This window comes from Pipistrellus hanaki (genome assembly GCF_964339955.1).
Source record: "Pipistrellus hanaki genome assembly, chromosome: 1".
In the NCBI taxonomy this organism is placed as follows: domain Eukaryota; kingdom Metazoa; phylum Chordata; class Mammalia; order Chiroptera; family Vespertilionidae; genus Pipistrellus; species Pipistrellus hanaki.
The window spans coordinates 37,883,639-37,899,147 of record NC_140503.1 but is presented as its reverse complement, the minus strand read 5'-3'; the positions used below and the strand labels follow the sequence as shown (position 1 = coordinate 37,899,147).

The window sequence follows — 15,509 nt, the reverse complement described above, 5'->3', positions numbered from 1 at the left end:
TTTACTATGTGTTATGTTTATGTATAATGAATTGTAATTAAGGTACATGCCAACCCCCAACTTTGTTATAGAAACAATACAGATCCTCAAAAAGTCATAAGAAAACTTAAAACATTTTATTGGAGTAATCTAGAAAATTTGAGGACTGATACATCTTTGGTATTTATAAATGGTAGTAATTTTTGTGGGTTATTCTATAGAGGGACTTACAGGATCAGGAAATACAAACAAATGTTCTAGCACCTTTTAATATAAATAGAAATGCAGTAATGCAGAGGTAAAAAAAAAAAAAATTAACTCTTAGAACTTTTGTTGGGAAACTATATAAATAAGTTGGTTCTTTCCCATCAGTTATGCATAGCTTTCTCTATGTCAAATTTGTGATCTTTAGAGTTTTATTTTTATACTGGTCATTTGTGCTTTAATTTCTTGGCTAAAGAGAACTCATATAGGGTCTTGACATATTTCTAATTGGCTCTTAGTTGAACGAATTTGACCTTTTAAATATGACATAAATGTTTATAAAAAAGTTGCTTTAATAAGCAACAATTAAAATTCTATTACCTCTTTTAAACTTGCAATAATTTTTGTTTTTAAAAATACAGTAGTGAAGATTGAGGTATAAACTTTTCACAAAATATAGTCTTTTTGCACTGAAAATGTCCATTTTGTATGTCCAGAAACTTTTAATGGCCAATTCCTTTTTCACTTTCTTCGCCTTTGTTTGCAGTAAATGTCTTTAGGGTCCAGACTCTGATTGTAAACTCAAGTCCTTTAGGATGCTATATTTACTTTCTTCCTGTAAAGGGAAGTATGGGAGAGGACAGTATGAGTATTTTTTACAACTGAGTTGCAACATAAGTCTTTTTAAAGGAAAAATATTTTTTTGTGTATAGTTCAGCTAAGCAGACAATGTAGTAAACACTGGTCACCCAATGGGTTGGCCATTAACTTTCCCAGCTTAAAGTGGCTCTCACTGGTGGCAATGTCAGAGGCATCAGCCAGAATCTGGGCCAAGGGTAATCAGTTGCCAGATCTGTCCAAAGGAGCAGTCTGGGCATGTTTACCTGCTGGGCAGTAGGGGTAGACTGCAGTTATGCCGTAGAGATGAGATCGCTGGTCTGGGAGATACTCATCAGTAAACTGGCCACTGTCTCTGTTGACTGATATAATACCATCCCTGGGAACAGAAAGGAAACATGAAGTCATGGGACTTAAGGTTAGATAGAAAAATGTAAATTTCAAAACAAAAAAAAATCTACAGCCTTTATTTTAAATTAATAAAACAAGTTTTGACTCATTTAGATTCAGAAGGTTTGTATCAATGGTTCTCAAAGTGGTCCTCAGACCAGCATCATCTGGGAGCTTGGTAGAAATGCAAATTCTTGGGCCCTCCTTCAGACTTAATCAAATTCTGGGATATAGGATCCAGTAATATGTTTTAACTAGAGGCCCAGTACATGAAATTCGTGCACTTGGGAAGGTCCCTCAACCCGGCCTGTGCCCTCTCGCAGTCTGGGAGTCCTCGGGGGATGGCCGACTGTGTGGAGGCGGGAGAGGCTCCCGCCACCACCACTGTGCTGACTGGCCGGCACTCCTCATGTGGGAGCACACTGACCACCCGGGGCAGCTTCTGCATTCAGTGTACCTGGTAGTCAGTGTACGTCATAGCAGCCAGTCGTTCTGCCATGGTAGATATGCATATTAGCCTTTTATTATATATTTATTAAATAACTGATCCATGCTGAAGTTTGAGGACCACTAACTGGGTGTTGGAATCACAAGGATCTGTTAAAATTGATCAATTAAATCAAAATTACAGGGGTTAGAAGGGCTTAGACACTATAGGTGTGGGCAAAGTAGGTCTATGACACACTTTTGGGGGACTGGGGCCACACCGTGGCCTGCTGCCCCTGCCGCTGCCCCACCCCACTCTGGGCTGAAATGACTGGGGGACTCCAGTGGGGCTGAGGGGCTGGGCACTGCTATTTTTGTAATGGTGTGACAGTCAATTTGCACATTACCTTTTTATTAGCTAGGATAACTCTGCCACTTTTAGTCATGTGAGCATTACCATTGCATTTCTGGGTAACGTTTGAATGATGCTGTCTACAATAATAAAAGGGTAATATGCTAATTAAATGGGACGTCCTTCAGGAAGTCCTTCAGTTCTACAAGATGAAGCCAGAGCTGTGAAAGACACCCCGATCCTGGGTGCCAGAGGGAAGCAGTGTCAGCAGCTGGGGGAAGGAAGGCCTACTCTTACACGAATTTCATGCATTGGACCTCTAGTCTATAATAAAGAGATTACAAAAAGAGGAAACATCAGTAGAAGTAGAGGGCTTGATTACTAAAGTCACTCGCTGATATTAGGTGAAACAAGCAGTGAATCCCCCAGAACGGTTTGCAATTTCAGGCTCACCCAGAATGTGTCAGACTCACCTCCTCCAGTCCGTGTGGTAGAAGTGATCTGCATAGCTAACAATGCTGAAGGGGTAGTTGAGGTTGTTTTGAATAACATGCCGTCCAGTTCCATCAGGTAGTGTACACTCCAGTTTTTTGGTTCCTTTGGAAACAGGAAAAAAGACACTTTCACATCATGGGGGAGAGAAGGGGAAACCTTGCCAAAAATAACAGTGGCTGATTCCATCTTAGAGAAAGGTAGAATGTGAAATAGCTATTTTATCCCCATTGCAGTGATAAAAATTAAAAACTAAAATTTTCTGTTCTATTACCAGTCTTTAAATTGTTTAATAACATTCCAGTTTTCAATAGAGTTTAAATCTTAATCCTTTTTTGGAAGAAAGGATTGCTTTTACAGAAATTGAGCCAAGTTCCTCCCAAAGCAGCATTAGAGATAAGCTTTTTCTTTAAATAATTAATTTCAAGTATAAACATAACATTTGGATAAATATTTGCCCTTTGTAAGTAATATATAGTAGCCAGGATTGCCCTTTAAACTCCAAGTTTTTAAAGACTATATTAGTTCCTAGGTAGAATTGGAAAGTAACTAAAGGGGCAACATGACATTTTTCAATTTAAAGAAAGCCAATTGTGAAAATTTTGCCATAGCTAAATGAGTTAAAAACTTCCAAGTTTCACATTTCTTATGAAACATGGATTTAAATTTCAAATACTTAAAACGTTAATTGTTGTTTGGACAACTGGGTTATAATAGTGACCTATGTGCATTATAGTCCCTTTTTTAAGATTATAAATTCTTTAAGAACGACCTTTTTCATGTTCTGTGGTAGACATATTGCATCTTTTCATAGTGCTAATAATGAAATCACACAACAGAGAACAATAGCCTGGTTATTGGCAACCTGAACTTGTTACTGAAGTGCAGCTGCCATATCACTTTTCAAGAATGTCCTCAGCAAAATGGCATACTGACCACTAAACAGATACTTAGAAATTTATAACACTGGCCAAAGGAAAAACCACCTATAACCTCTTGTTCATTTATATAAATCCATCAATTCTAACAGTAGGTAATATTTCTTTTTAACGTAAAAAGCATGCCAAATACTCATGTAGGGATATGGTACACAATACAAAAAATAAGGGACATTGTACTACCCCTGAAACTTAACTGCTGAATTCACATTCACACACCCTAAAACCCTAGGAAGTTCATTATAAGCATCATTATAAGCAAATGTCCTTTGAAAGTTTACATACCAAAGGAATAGATTATATGTGCTGTGCTGTTACAAATTTAAGCCAAAAGATGGGATTTTGTTTTGCTAGAAAATCTGATAAACTGCTGGCACCACTGTAATGAAGCATTCTGTATCTGCATCCCATCCGTAGTATTACCTGCATCTGCCCAGCAGAGCCGTTTGGACATGGGGTCAAAGGTTAAACCATTGGGTAGTCCAAGGTCATTATTCACCAGAATTCTTCTGTTTTCTCCATATAAAGATGACATTTCAATTTTAGGAGCATCTCGATTCCAGTCTGTCCAGTACAAGTTGCTGAGGATAAATTAAATGGAGTAGAAAAAGAAGCACCCTGAGTATGTAGAAGTCAAACTTCAGAACCTTCTTTGAGGCTTTTCACTAAGTATTTCTGAGTCAAAAACAGAATGTTTTTTTTTTCACTTATTGAGAGTTTTCTCTGGAATTTCATTTGGTAGAAGCCCCATTAAATATGGCAAGTTTCTCAAGATATAGAAATCCTCCCTGGTTCTAACAAGTACTGAAACTGATGAAGTTATATGTCCCAGGCAATGACCTTAGCAGTTATGGACAGGGAACATTTTCTTCTTGATTTTGCTACAATGAAAGGTCTGTGAAATAAAATGCCAGGTGTGAGTTTTGGTTACCATTTAATGGGCATTAACCCTACTGTGGTTTTAACACTATGACTTCCTAGTGTGTTGCTGAAGGAGACTCACTTCATTCTAGTTTAAGAATTGACCTCAGGCCCTACCTTATCATCTGATAAAAAGTAGAACAGTTCCTGAGAAGTAGCTCCTCAATAAATACTGTAAAATTAACGCATTTGGGCTTTTCTTTCTGCTTTTGTGCTGACTCCCCACCTCATTTAAATCTAAGGACTTCAATCAGGATCTACAGGTAGCGGAGAATTAGGGAGGCCCAGCTGACCCTCGGATAGGATCCACAGTGATGGCTCGGGGATTCACCAGGTCCGTGTGGAAGAGAGCCTTGCGCTCAGAGCCGTCCAGATTGGCCCTCTCTATCCTATCCAGGCCGCTGTCTGTCCAGTACATCGTTCTGTGAACGTGGTCAATGGCAAGGCCTTCGGGGCTTATCAGATCTGGAAATAAAAAAAGGCAGGACTGGAGGAGGTGAACCTGAAACAGATTTATCTTTGAACAACAACAAAATCTTGAGAGTCCCTCAAGTCGGAAGAACCAGGTCACACAAACTAATTGCTAAAATTCTGTGGCATAGCAAAAATACGACTTCTGCCGAACTGACCACCAAAAAAAAAGGTATCATCCATATGGCTACTGTTGTGTTGGCTGTTGTCATTTTTTTCATTTGACAATCTAGAGACATCAGTGCCCCTGACTAAATAGGCATTGTATGTTTTAAAAACTGCAGCACACCAGTTGAAAATCATTGGTCTAGACCAGTGGTCAGCAAACCGCAGCTCGTGAGCCACATGCGGCTCTTTGGCCCCTTGCGTGTGGCTCTTACCCAAAAATGCGGCCTGGGCAAGTCTATTTTGAAGAAGTGATATTAGAAGAAGTTTAGGTTTAAAAAATTGGGCTCTCAAAAGAAATTTCAATCGTTGTACTGTTGATATTTGGCTCTGATGACTAATGAGTTTGCCGACCACTGGGCTAGACGAACAGACCTAGCAGCCTAAACGCACCAGGTATCCACAGAGCTGGTGTCCCAGGCAGCACTGTGTGGCCTCACTCTGAATCCTTACTGCAAACCTTTCCTCCGGGAGCCCTACTCAATAGAAAGGGCCCACAGTAAAAATCACCTTACTACTTATGCATGAACATGTTTGTTTATAAAGAGGATGTTGTACAGCTCACAAGTGACTTGCATAGCATTTAGTTTCCCCTGTTGGGTGAAAATAGAGGAGAGACTGGCATAAACAGGCAAAAATAACGTGGACTTAATAGAATCAAATGAAATGGGAGTGTCTTGTGGGTGAAGCTGCTGACCTGAATTAATGATTGTCTCAGGCTCTGCTCCCGGTTCCAGACTAACACGGCTAATTGTCCGCGCAGCGACATCCGTCCAGTACACCATCCTCTCCCGGCAGTCGTAGTCAATTCCCACAATTATGGAGCCCTGTGTGGGCCAGAACACAGAATTGGAAGAATTAGGACTTCTTGCATTTCCCCTGAGTTCATGCTCAGCCACCTCACTCATGCATGCCTGCGGCGAACAACCCTGCACTGTAACCTTACAGGCAGCCAAGCTCATGGTTAGACATGTAGGCTCTGCAGGCCAACTTCTTGAAGTCAAAGCCACGCTTGGCCACTTACTTAGCTGTGCGATTCTAGTACTTAAGCTTTCTGTTCTTGGTTTCCTCATTTCTAAAATGAAGGTAAAAGTACTTATACTTTCATATGGCTGCTATAAAAATTAATACCATAAGTTCTTTGGTGAAGTGCCCTATTCAGAAATGAGCATGCAGTAAGCTCTCAATTATCACTATTACTGTTGGCAGTAAAAGCAAAAGTGACTGCATGAAAAAAATTAGCCCATTCAGTGATTGAAGGACAGCTGTTAGTCTCAGCAAAGTAAGGTCTTAATATTTTAACGGACAAAAACAGTGACTCCTTTCAAATGTTATCCGCACTTTTTGAACAAGCCTTTCCAAAATTTGCTAACAGAACAACAAAATCCATGCTACACACACCCCCCCCCCCCCCCCGCCAATTGAGCTCTTTGCCCTAGCTCAGGTGCCAGCACCCTCAACTCTGTCTCTCACTGCAAAGCATATCTTGGTTGTACTTGTAGGTAAAAAAAGTCTACAGTTTGATGGGTTAAGGAACTGGGGAATGATCGTCACTCAACTGGCTAGGGAGGTTTCAGCTTCCTTATTGCTAAATCAACTGCAAAGTCTCTTATAAAATGCTGTGTCTGTGATACTCCTTTCCAAAAGTCTGCACAGTACTTGCTTCATTTGATTTCCAACCCAGATTCCTGCTTTGAGAAGCCCAGCAGATGTGCAAAGCCAACATCTAGAGGCCATCTGGCTGTCCCTGAGGCCACGCCAGCTCCTGCTTGCCTAACAAAGCCTGGCTGGTGTGACTTATGGCCTCTGGCGGAGGAGTCAGTATGAGAACCACTATACAAGCAGGATTTGGCTCCTGTGGAAAAGGGAACAGTTTATATGGGGTAGGAGGGTCTGAAGGTCAAATACAATTTCATTTGAAAATTAAAAAGTCATGTGTCTCAGGCAAGAGTACACATCCATATGGGCTTCCATTAATCCAGGGAATCATGGGTTCATTAACCTGTGTAATGACTTCTAAGTTATTTGGAGAAAAAAGTCCCCGTTTAAGTCAATTTCCCCAAGGTGTGCTTATAACCCACGTTCCATTTCTGTTTCAGCTCCACCACCACCCTACCCTCATCAGAGATAAATTCAGAAATGCAGAGAAGCCATGTGACATGGCTAGAATAAAGAGATGGTTACTTGTGATAACTTCTGAGTTTCTACCTCTAGAGAAACTTTTATAAAAAAGAGCATGCTAGTGTTTGCCAAGAAAACACAAAAACTTGGCGGTGGGCGGGGGGGGGGGGGGGGGGGGGGATTTTTTTTCTAAACACTGGCTGCTTCTAAACTTTTTCAGAACCAGATATGGGTTCATCCACAGAAGTAAACACGGATGCTATACTATGATAAGTACGTAAGCAGGTACCTAGAGCGTGAAGCTTAGGAATGGACTCAGGCCATTTTCCACTACAAGTGGCACTGCCTTTCTGGCGACCTCCCTTCTCCATTTGAGAGAAGAGCCCTCTGAAATGCAGTGCCTTGACAACAGGGAGTGGCTGGCTCAGGAAGCGGCGAGCATCCCCGAGGGAGAGCTGTCCACTCCTTTTCCAGCATCACACTCTCCCCAGCTCATCCAGAAGGAGCCAGAGAAGATGAGAAAAGAACCAAAATGGGAGGGGAGAGGGCAGTAACGCTGAGGCAGTCATTAGTGCATTTCCACTTGGGATTCTCATCTGACCCCCGAAACCACACCCTGCAGCCACTCCTGTCGTGTTGATTTCTAGATCTCTGGAAATGTGTGTGTGTGTGTGTGTGTGTGTGTGTGTGTGGTGGGGGGGAGGGTTGGGGGCACTGAAAGCCCCCTGGGGCCTGAGGTTAAAAGTCTGTTTTCCCTTGGCTCACCATCCTGCCTGACAACCCTGAAAGGCCCTTTCCACACATCTGAAACCCCATGAACCAACAAGGCAACAGCCTTGGTCAGACATGACCCAGTAACAGGGAGCCCACCTCCCGTGGTGCTGGTGTCAGGCCCATGAAGACAGACTGCAGCTCAGAAACCCTCCACAACCTCCCTCGTCTCAGGCCCCTCCCCAGGTCTAGACCCCCACGCAGCTCCGCCCCACACGAGGAATCCTCTTTACATGCAGTGACAGCAGGGTCCTGGCCGTGTCCTTCTGAAGCCTAGTGCCACTGAGAGGCAGGTAGCCGATCTGCTGGCCTTGGGCATAGAGCAGGAAGGTGCCCACGGACGGAGGAATCACATCAGGCCGAGGCATGGGCCGCACCAAGGGTGGAGCAACCGTGGGTATACCTGCCGAGGGAGAAACAGTGAGCAGAGAGAAAAGGAAACAGGAGTGGGTGGGGAGAGAGAACAGTTACTTTAGACCATAGACCAGAGCCTCCAAAAACATCAAAAGTTCTTAAACCTAGACAGATGTGCTCCAGATGTTTCTTTAAAGAAATTCTAATTTCTAGGTTTTGTTTTTTTTCAAGGATCAATTATGTAAATCACTGCAAATTACTAGGAAGGAGGAAAACAACACAGCTCCCTCAGAACAAAGCAGGTTTGTTTTTTTCTCTTCTTTTTAAGGGAAAGAAACCAGAGCCAGAGTTGTGTCAGCTTCTCCTCGGGGGCCCCCGGGTGACACGCGTCCCCTTTGACCCCGGGCTGGGGAAGGAGAGTCACTGCGTGCTGAGCTGAGTTCCAGATGTTCTAGTTACAGGAACTGCTAATGACAGAGTCAAACATTAAGTCCAGATTGGGATCTTGGGTGGATCAGATTATACATCAACACCACGCACCAGTGACATCTCTCATTGGGTCTGTTGACCCCTTGTTTGCCCACCTCCATCACAGCTTCCCGACAGAGAAAGCTCGGAGGCTGCTGGGGTGAGTGAGGGCTGCCCTGGGGTGCTTACATGCAGGGGTGGAGCCTGGCTGGGAGCGGGTGCCCTGCACCTCTCTGCCGTCTCTGTCCACACACCAGCAGAAGTCACTCTTCCCGTGGCACTGCATGGGGGTGAAGTGGCCCAGGTCGTCGCACTGCGGCACGTACTGGTCGTCCCTGGGTGCGCCGCCGTAGTGCTGCAGCAGGTTTGCCCTCCAGCGCTCACACATGGTCTGGGGCCGCTGGGTGGGCGCTGAGCAGATGGGACCAAAAAAAAAAAAGAAGCCTTTGATGGTAAGCCAAGGACAGTGCAGCCTGTAGCTCCAGAGCCCCAGGCCTGGCCGCCTGGCCTCCCTCCTCCTCATGTGCACTAGCGGGCCTCAGCCAAGCCTCTGAACACAGACCAGAATAGTCAAGTGTCCTAAGAAGTTCTCCACAGGAATCAGGAGAAGGGGGTCCTCTTGGTGCTCCCATCTTCCCAGGCCAGGAGGATCTGCCATCAAGGCCCCACCACGTCAGGAAAGAACAAGAGGTTAAGATCAGGTGCAGGGTTCACTCAGCCTGGAAAGGGGGCGATCTCACTCTGGACAGGAGAGGCCCAGGGCCTCTGTTAACAGAACACTTGTGGGGTGCAGTGGCCTGCAAGACGCTTAAAGCAGTGTTTGCTGTTTTCCCACTGGCTTCAAACTTTAGGACCTGCATCTGAGACTGACCATGGATCTTCAGACGGACTGGCTAGTGCTTGTCTCGGAAAGCATTACTGACTGTCCACTTATGTGGCTCTCCATACCTGTCCCCTGGAGGACTACACTGGTGAGAGCATAACTTGTCGTAATTGGTGTATGGGAGCACAGCAGAGGGAGTGACACTCCAGTTCCTGGAAGTCGCCAGGCCATGCTGTTCCTGGTATTATCTCAAAGCCTAAGCTTTTTCCATAGGCTCCACCTTCCCACCGTGTTTCTCTAGCACCCTCCCCCCCACCCTCCTTCCCCACTTACCACCATGCCTACACTGTTAGCTTCTCTCACAGAGCAGTTTCTCTACCTGCAATACCCCAGACTGCTTCCATAGGCCTGTCCCAAACACCAGTTCTCTGTCCCAGAGGGCTCTGCTGCAGCCTATAGCACAGCCACCTGTGGGAGGATTGCCTAAAGCCGTGGTTGGCAAACTGGCTCGCGAGCCACATGCGGCTCTTTGGCCCCTTGAGTGTGGCTCTTCCACAAAATACCACGGTGTGGGTGAGTCTATTTTGAAGAAGTGGTGTTAGAAGAAATTGTTTAAAAAATTTGGCTCTCAAAAGAAATGTCAATCGTTGTACTGTTGATATTTGGCTCTGTTGACAAATGAGTTTGCCGATCACTGGCCTAAAGGACCTGAAACAGAAAGTGCTGCTCCTTTTTTATCTCCTGCCACTCCCAGCCTGTCATTGCAGAAGAGACAGCCAGGTGCCTGCTTGGCACCTCCATTTGGATGTATCACAGAAGTCTCAGAGACAACTAACAAAATCTGGGCCCTGGACTTTCCCTTAGGAGTAAATTGCACCTCCACCTCTCCATTGCTCAGGTCCACCCATCCTGGACTCCTTACTCTTGCTCACATATGTCAAGAAATACCAACTGTACCTTCACAATACATTCAGAACATCTTCTCATCTTACCACCCCACCTCCATTACCCTGGTCCACGCCCCATTACCTCATGCCACAGCTGTTTCCCTGCTTCTCCCCTCCTTCTTGCCCCTCAGTGTAAACTCAGCCCGGAGCTCTCCAGAAAGAGTCCCTTTAAAACCAAGTCATTTCATGCCATTCCTCTCATCAAAATCTCCAATGGCTTCAAAGAACAAGCTGGAAACACTCTAGTTGGGCTCCAACACCTACAATCTCTCTAGGCAAGCAGGAAGATGGGGAATGAAATCCTCAGGGTTCAAACCCAACAGGCTCAACTACAAGAGTCACCATCGCTCATGACCCACGGGAAGCATAGCTCTTGTTAAGGCCTCATACAGAAGGAAAAACTGATTTCCTCACACAGATGTGTCTCCATGAACCCAGAGTGGGACATGCCGCTTTCTCAAATGTCTGCCCTCCATCCCTGGAGAAGTTGCCAACACCGCCGCTGGTTCACATTCCAAACTCAGAGGACCCATTCTTGGTTCAGGGACCACCCAGTGAGGAATGTCTTTGTGTGGAATGAGGACACACAGCACAGTCAGCTTCTGGGAAATGGCACCGCACCTCCCTCACACGTGGGCATCGCTCTCATGCCTTACTATTTGAAGCTCCTTCTCAATCTGACCATGGATTTATTTTTCTTCTGTTTCTGGCTGGCAAGGTTTTAAATATTTTGAAGTTGTGGGCGGAAACTGTTCTCTCCCCCTTCAAGCTGACCCCATTATGTAGATGAGACCAGTCAGAAATGGCAGCCAGGAGGGAGGTCTGGGCCAGGAAAGAGTGCCCAAAAGAACATGCCTCTCTTTTAGCGATGAACTTCCCACTCTCTGGGCTCCCTTTTGAATCACTGTCCTTAATACATGCTTGACTTAGTAAATGCAACAGAACTCTGAACCCAAGGAATCTTCCAACCATCTGATTCCTTCAAGTCCCAGCTGGAGTTAGAACCAAGACTTCTTAAACAGTAGGCATGAGTGAAACGGGATCTCTCTGTATTCTTTTTTTGGGGGTAGGGGGTACGGGAAGATGGAGGCTGCAAAATCTTTTCCTAAAAATAGGAACTAGGAGTGTCACTGTGGAAACAGCTAGATCAGCGGTTGCCAACTGGTGGTCTGCGGACCACTGGTGGTCCGTGAGGTCCAAAAGGTTAGTAACCGCTAAGCCAGATGAAGCAATACCTATCTTTACCTACTGTATATGAATCATTAATGTCCTGGTCATAATAACTAATATTTCAAAAGGATCAAAGCTGGCAGTAATTCTCTAGTTCTTCATATTCACATACATTAAAAGCCAAGACTAGTATTTATGGAAACCTTCTCAACACTAAGAATGGATCTTTGACTATAGCAAGCACATCGATAGAGGAATTATTTTGGCTGAAATGGTATCATACCAATTCTACTTTCCTCACAATCAAGTTCTTCTGTTTTTTAAAAATAAAGTTTTTCCCATCTCTGAAGAGTTCTGCAAGGAGCAGAAACCTGCCTAGGCAACCTGTAGTTGACATATACTGTGAGCTCCTGATAACCACGCCCCATCCTGACATGTTTATCAGCATCTCAGATCACAGGGGCTAATAAACCCGGTTCCTGCTTCCCTTCTGAAGGCAGCTGGGCCAAGAGTGGCTTCCCCATGGACACGCGGGGCTAGAGGGGCCTGGGTTATTAGCTCAGAGCAAGCTCGCTGGATCCATCCACAACTGACATACTTATGTTTCCTAAAGCCATTAAAACAGCCTTCACACAGTTTACTGTAACTCAGAAGGCAAAGTTAAGCAACAGTTATACGGGAAGGCAGTTTTTCTTTGGGACAAAAGACTGTTCTGGCAAGATCCTCTAGCTCTGACATCTCTAAGCTGCTCTAACAAACCTAGGGCAGTGGCCTCAGCCTGACCTACACACTCCATCTCAATCATGGGTGGAAACCGTTCTCTCCCTTCAAGCTGACCCTGTCATGCAGGTGAGCTTTGCATTAGACAAGGGTCAGGAGACTGGAGTTCAATGCATGCTGGGCTCACATATATCATGTGTGCGTGTCTCTATGTCCCTGTAATATGAATGTGCATGTAGCTGAGTGCATATCATTCGAGCGTTCCTAGAAGGAAGGGGGATGGTGTCATAAAGGACGGTCACCAGCCCTGAGTCTGGGTGGTCTGGGCAGGGATTATAATCTACCCACAGCCAGTGCCATTCTGCTCCCCAAGCCCCAGGCCTAACCGGGCACAGGATTTCTTTTGGGATTGGCTCACCTGGGGGTCCGCAGTGAGGTGGGTTAGAGCCGGGTGGAGTCCGGGTACCAGGGATTTCATGACCGTCGGAGTTCACACACCAACAGAAGCCGGTGCTGCCGTGGCACTGCAGCGGCCGGAAGTGGCCCTGCTCATCGCACTGGGGGATGTGGATCCTGACGCCCGGGTAGAGGTGCTGGGCCTGGGCGGCACGCTGCTGCCGCTCACAGGTTTTCAGTCCTGAGGTGCTGTCTTCAGGGCAGGGACAGAGGAGACACAGGAGATGGAGGAGGAGGAAGAATAAAAGGCATTGCCACCCACCCGCTTTTCTGAGCCAGCCTCAAGGTCTCCTGTCGGAGGCTTTTCTCCCATAGTTGGAAGGCAGCACACTGTGGGAAAATTAACAACGTGCTGGGAATTTGGAGTCCTGGATTCTTATTTTAGCTCTGCCACTAACTACCCAATGCTTCCTAACTCTCGCAGTCCTCCCTGTAAGTTCCCAGGCTGACTTGACTGTGAAGCGGCCCCTCCCGTCCTAGCTCCTGCTGCTGTCTGGATAAAATGAAGAGCAGCCATGCTTTGGTCCAAACATCCAGAGACTCAGAAGGAAACAGTTTGGCTTGTCCCCTGAGTCCAGAGTTTAAGTCTGAGGAGCCCCAGCTCCACAGCTCTCACCAGACTGCCCCTCAGGCCAAGTTCCAGAGCATTCCTAGGGGAGGCTGCGCCCAGCTCACCAGAGCACAGGACTCCTGTTTAGTAACCTGAGTCTCAATACTTCTAACTCGCACTTATCTAGGCAAAGCAGGTCATTAGGGCAGTTAACCAGAACTGCTCATAGGTAGGACGATGGATGGGCCACACCCCGGGCCTCCCGGAATGCGAATAGCTCTGAACAGCAAAGGAGCTCTGGTGGTAACTGTGGGAAATATCCAGAGCCTGAAGATCCACTAACTACAGCCTCTGAGTGGGCTCAAGTGCTATAGAAAATAGTGCTGAGGGAGCCAGTTCTCTGGCCTAATCTGGCCTCCCCCTTACCAGGTGTGCACTGAAGTCCGTCCCCGAGATAGCCAGGCTGGCAGCGGCAGGAGAAGGAGCCGGGGGTGTTGTAGCAGGTAGCTGAAGGGTGACATCTGTTCTCCAAGCACTCATCCACATCTGCAGTGTCAGAACAGGGGTGGGGGGCAGGAGGGAGGGCATGTGACTTCACTGCACTCAATCGGTGCTACTACCTGGCCTTTAGTACAGGAGGATCAATGATGAGGGGTCAACTTCGAAAGACCTTTGGGCATGAGCAGAAATACACTGACACTGAAAGGCATGCCTAACAGGACAAGGTCAAGGCTGTGTGAGTTAGTCCAAGGCTGTGTGAGTTAGTTAGGTGTAGAAATTAAACATGTGATCACTCAGGAAAATAGACCCTGCAGTATATTTATATAGCAGTTCCATCTATAGTGAAGTCCAAGAAGTTATTACCTGTGAACTAACCTTTAGACTATAAATCATTAATTTCTCTCAGTAACACTACCCTCAAAAGATGTAGCAATGGTTTTCCCCTTTTGTTGCTGGTACCATGTCCCTATGACATGGATGCAGAGAAGCCAAATGAGGTTTCAACAAAGTTAGAAGCACATACAGTCTTGCCCAGTCAGAATCATCCTATCTAAAATGCCCAATTTATCAGAAAATTTTCTTTGCTTTCTACTTTCAGAAGAAATAGAAAAGTATAAGAAAAATATTAACCAGGTTTTGATATAATACATTAATAAAATCTAAATTTATCAGTCTTACAAAGTACAAACAATTCAGATCCACCCGCCCTCCACACACACACACACACACACACACACACACATACACACACACTCTACTACATAGCACCATGAGAGTTTTCCAATTTCTCAAACCTGTAACAACCTGAAACTTCAAACAAAAGCCAACTTCTAGCCCTCCGATTTTATTTACTAAAATCAGACAATAGCAAAAAAGAAAACCATCTCTGAGAGTCTGTTAAAACCAATGCCCAGTGGTTGAGATAAGCTGTCTTCACAGACAGGAAGTCTTTGAGAGTTAAGAGGAGACTAAGGGTGTAGGTCTGATCAAGGCTCTGTGAAAATAGTCACATCCACAGTGACATCCAAAAACTGATTTCAAAACGAGTAAATAGGAAACATGTGGATGGGATGATCAGTGTGGCACCGAGAAAACAGGAATCCCAGAAGAAGCGAACTGCAACCACTTGGTACAACCCAGGGTGGGGACTTGTGGGCCTGGGAAGCCAGAGACTTACAGCCTGAATTGGATGTGAGTTGGCTGAGGACAGATGTGGCTCCTCACCCAGCCTCCCGGGGCCCAGATGGAATCTCCTCCAGGGTTATCAGCGCCACCCTCTCTGTGACCACACCCTCACGGAGCCACTCCTGTCCTGGTACCAGCAAGCAGACACACAGACCTTCTTTTCACAGGAGAGGAATCTCTTACATTATAATTAGAAAGTTCGCATTCCTCAGTCTCAGGAGAGGTTAGTTGACATAAATTAGCTCCCGTAAGTCCAAAAAAGTCCTAAACGCTCAACACAGCCACGTTTAATGCCACCCAGAAAGGCTCTGCTCAGATAGCAATAGGCCTCCATGCTAAACTTCCTTTCACCTGCAAAGGCAAACATGTAGTTATAACTTCATCTGAAAAGTTAGAAACAAGGTTTTCTGGTTAGCTCCTCAGTTAACCCAAAACAAACCAAATGAAACAATTGCAAGGAAAACCTTATCTCCAATGTAATGAATAG

General features: G+C 45.5%; 1 protein-coding gene across 2 annotated transcripts in view; it reads right to left on the bottom strand.

Moving 5' to 3' along the window:
* Nucleotides 1-33: 33 nt before the first annotated feature.
* The window catches only part of NID2 (nidogen 2), a 61,445-nt gene continuing 45,969 nt past the window's right edge, over nt 34-15,509 (bottom strand). For both annotated transcript variants that reach the window (XM_084869885.1, XM_084869884.1), the window contains exons 12-21: nt 13,763-13,882; nt 12,749-12,979; nt 8,860-9,081; nt 8,082-8,251; nt 5,654-5,783; nt 4,614-4,785; nt 3,823-3,980; nt 2,443-2,566; nt 1,068-1,180; nt 34-799 (exon numbers count right to left, since the gene is read on the bottom strand). In XM_084869885.1, the coding sequence (XP_084726011.1) occupies nt 789-799; nt 1,068-1,180; nt 2,443-2,566; nt 3,823-3,980; nt 4,614-4,785; nt 5,654-5,783; nt 8,082-8,251; nt 8,860-9,081; nt 12,749-12,979; nt 13,763-13,882 (1,451 nt within the window). In that variant the 3' untranslated portion in view covers nt 34-788. The remainder of the gene's footprint in view (nt 800-1,067; nt 1,181-2,442; nt 2,567-3,822; nt 3,981-4,613; nt 4,786-5,653; nt 5,784-8,081; nt 8,252-8,859; nt 9,082-12,748; nt 12,980-13,762; nt 13,883-15,509) is intronic.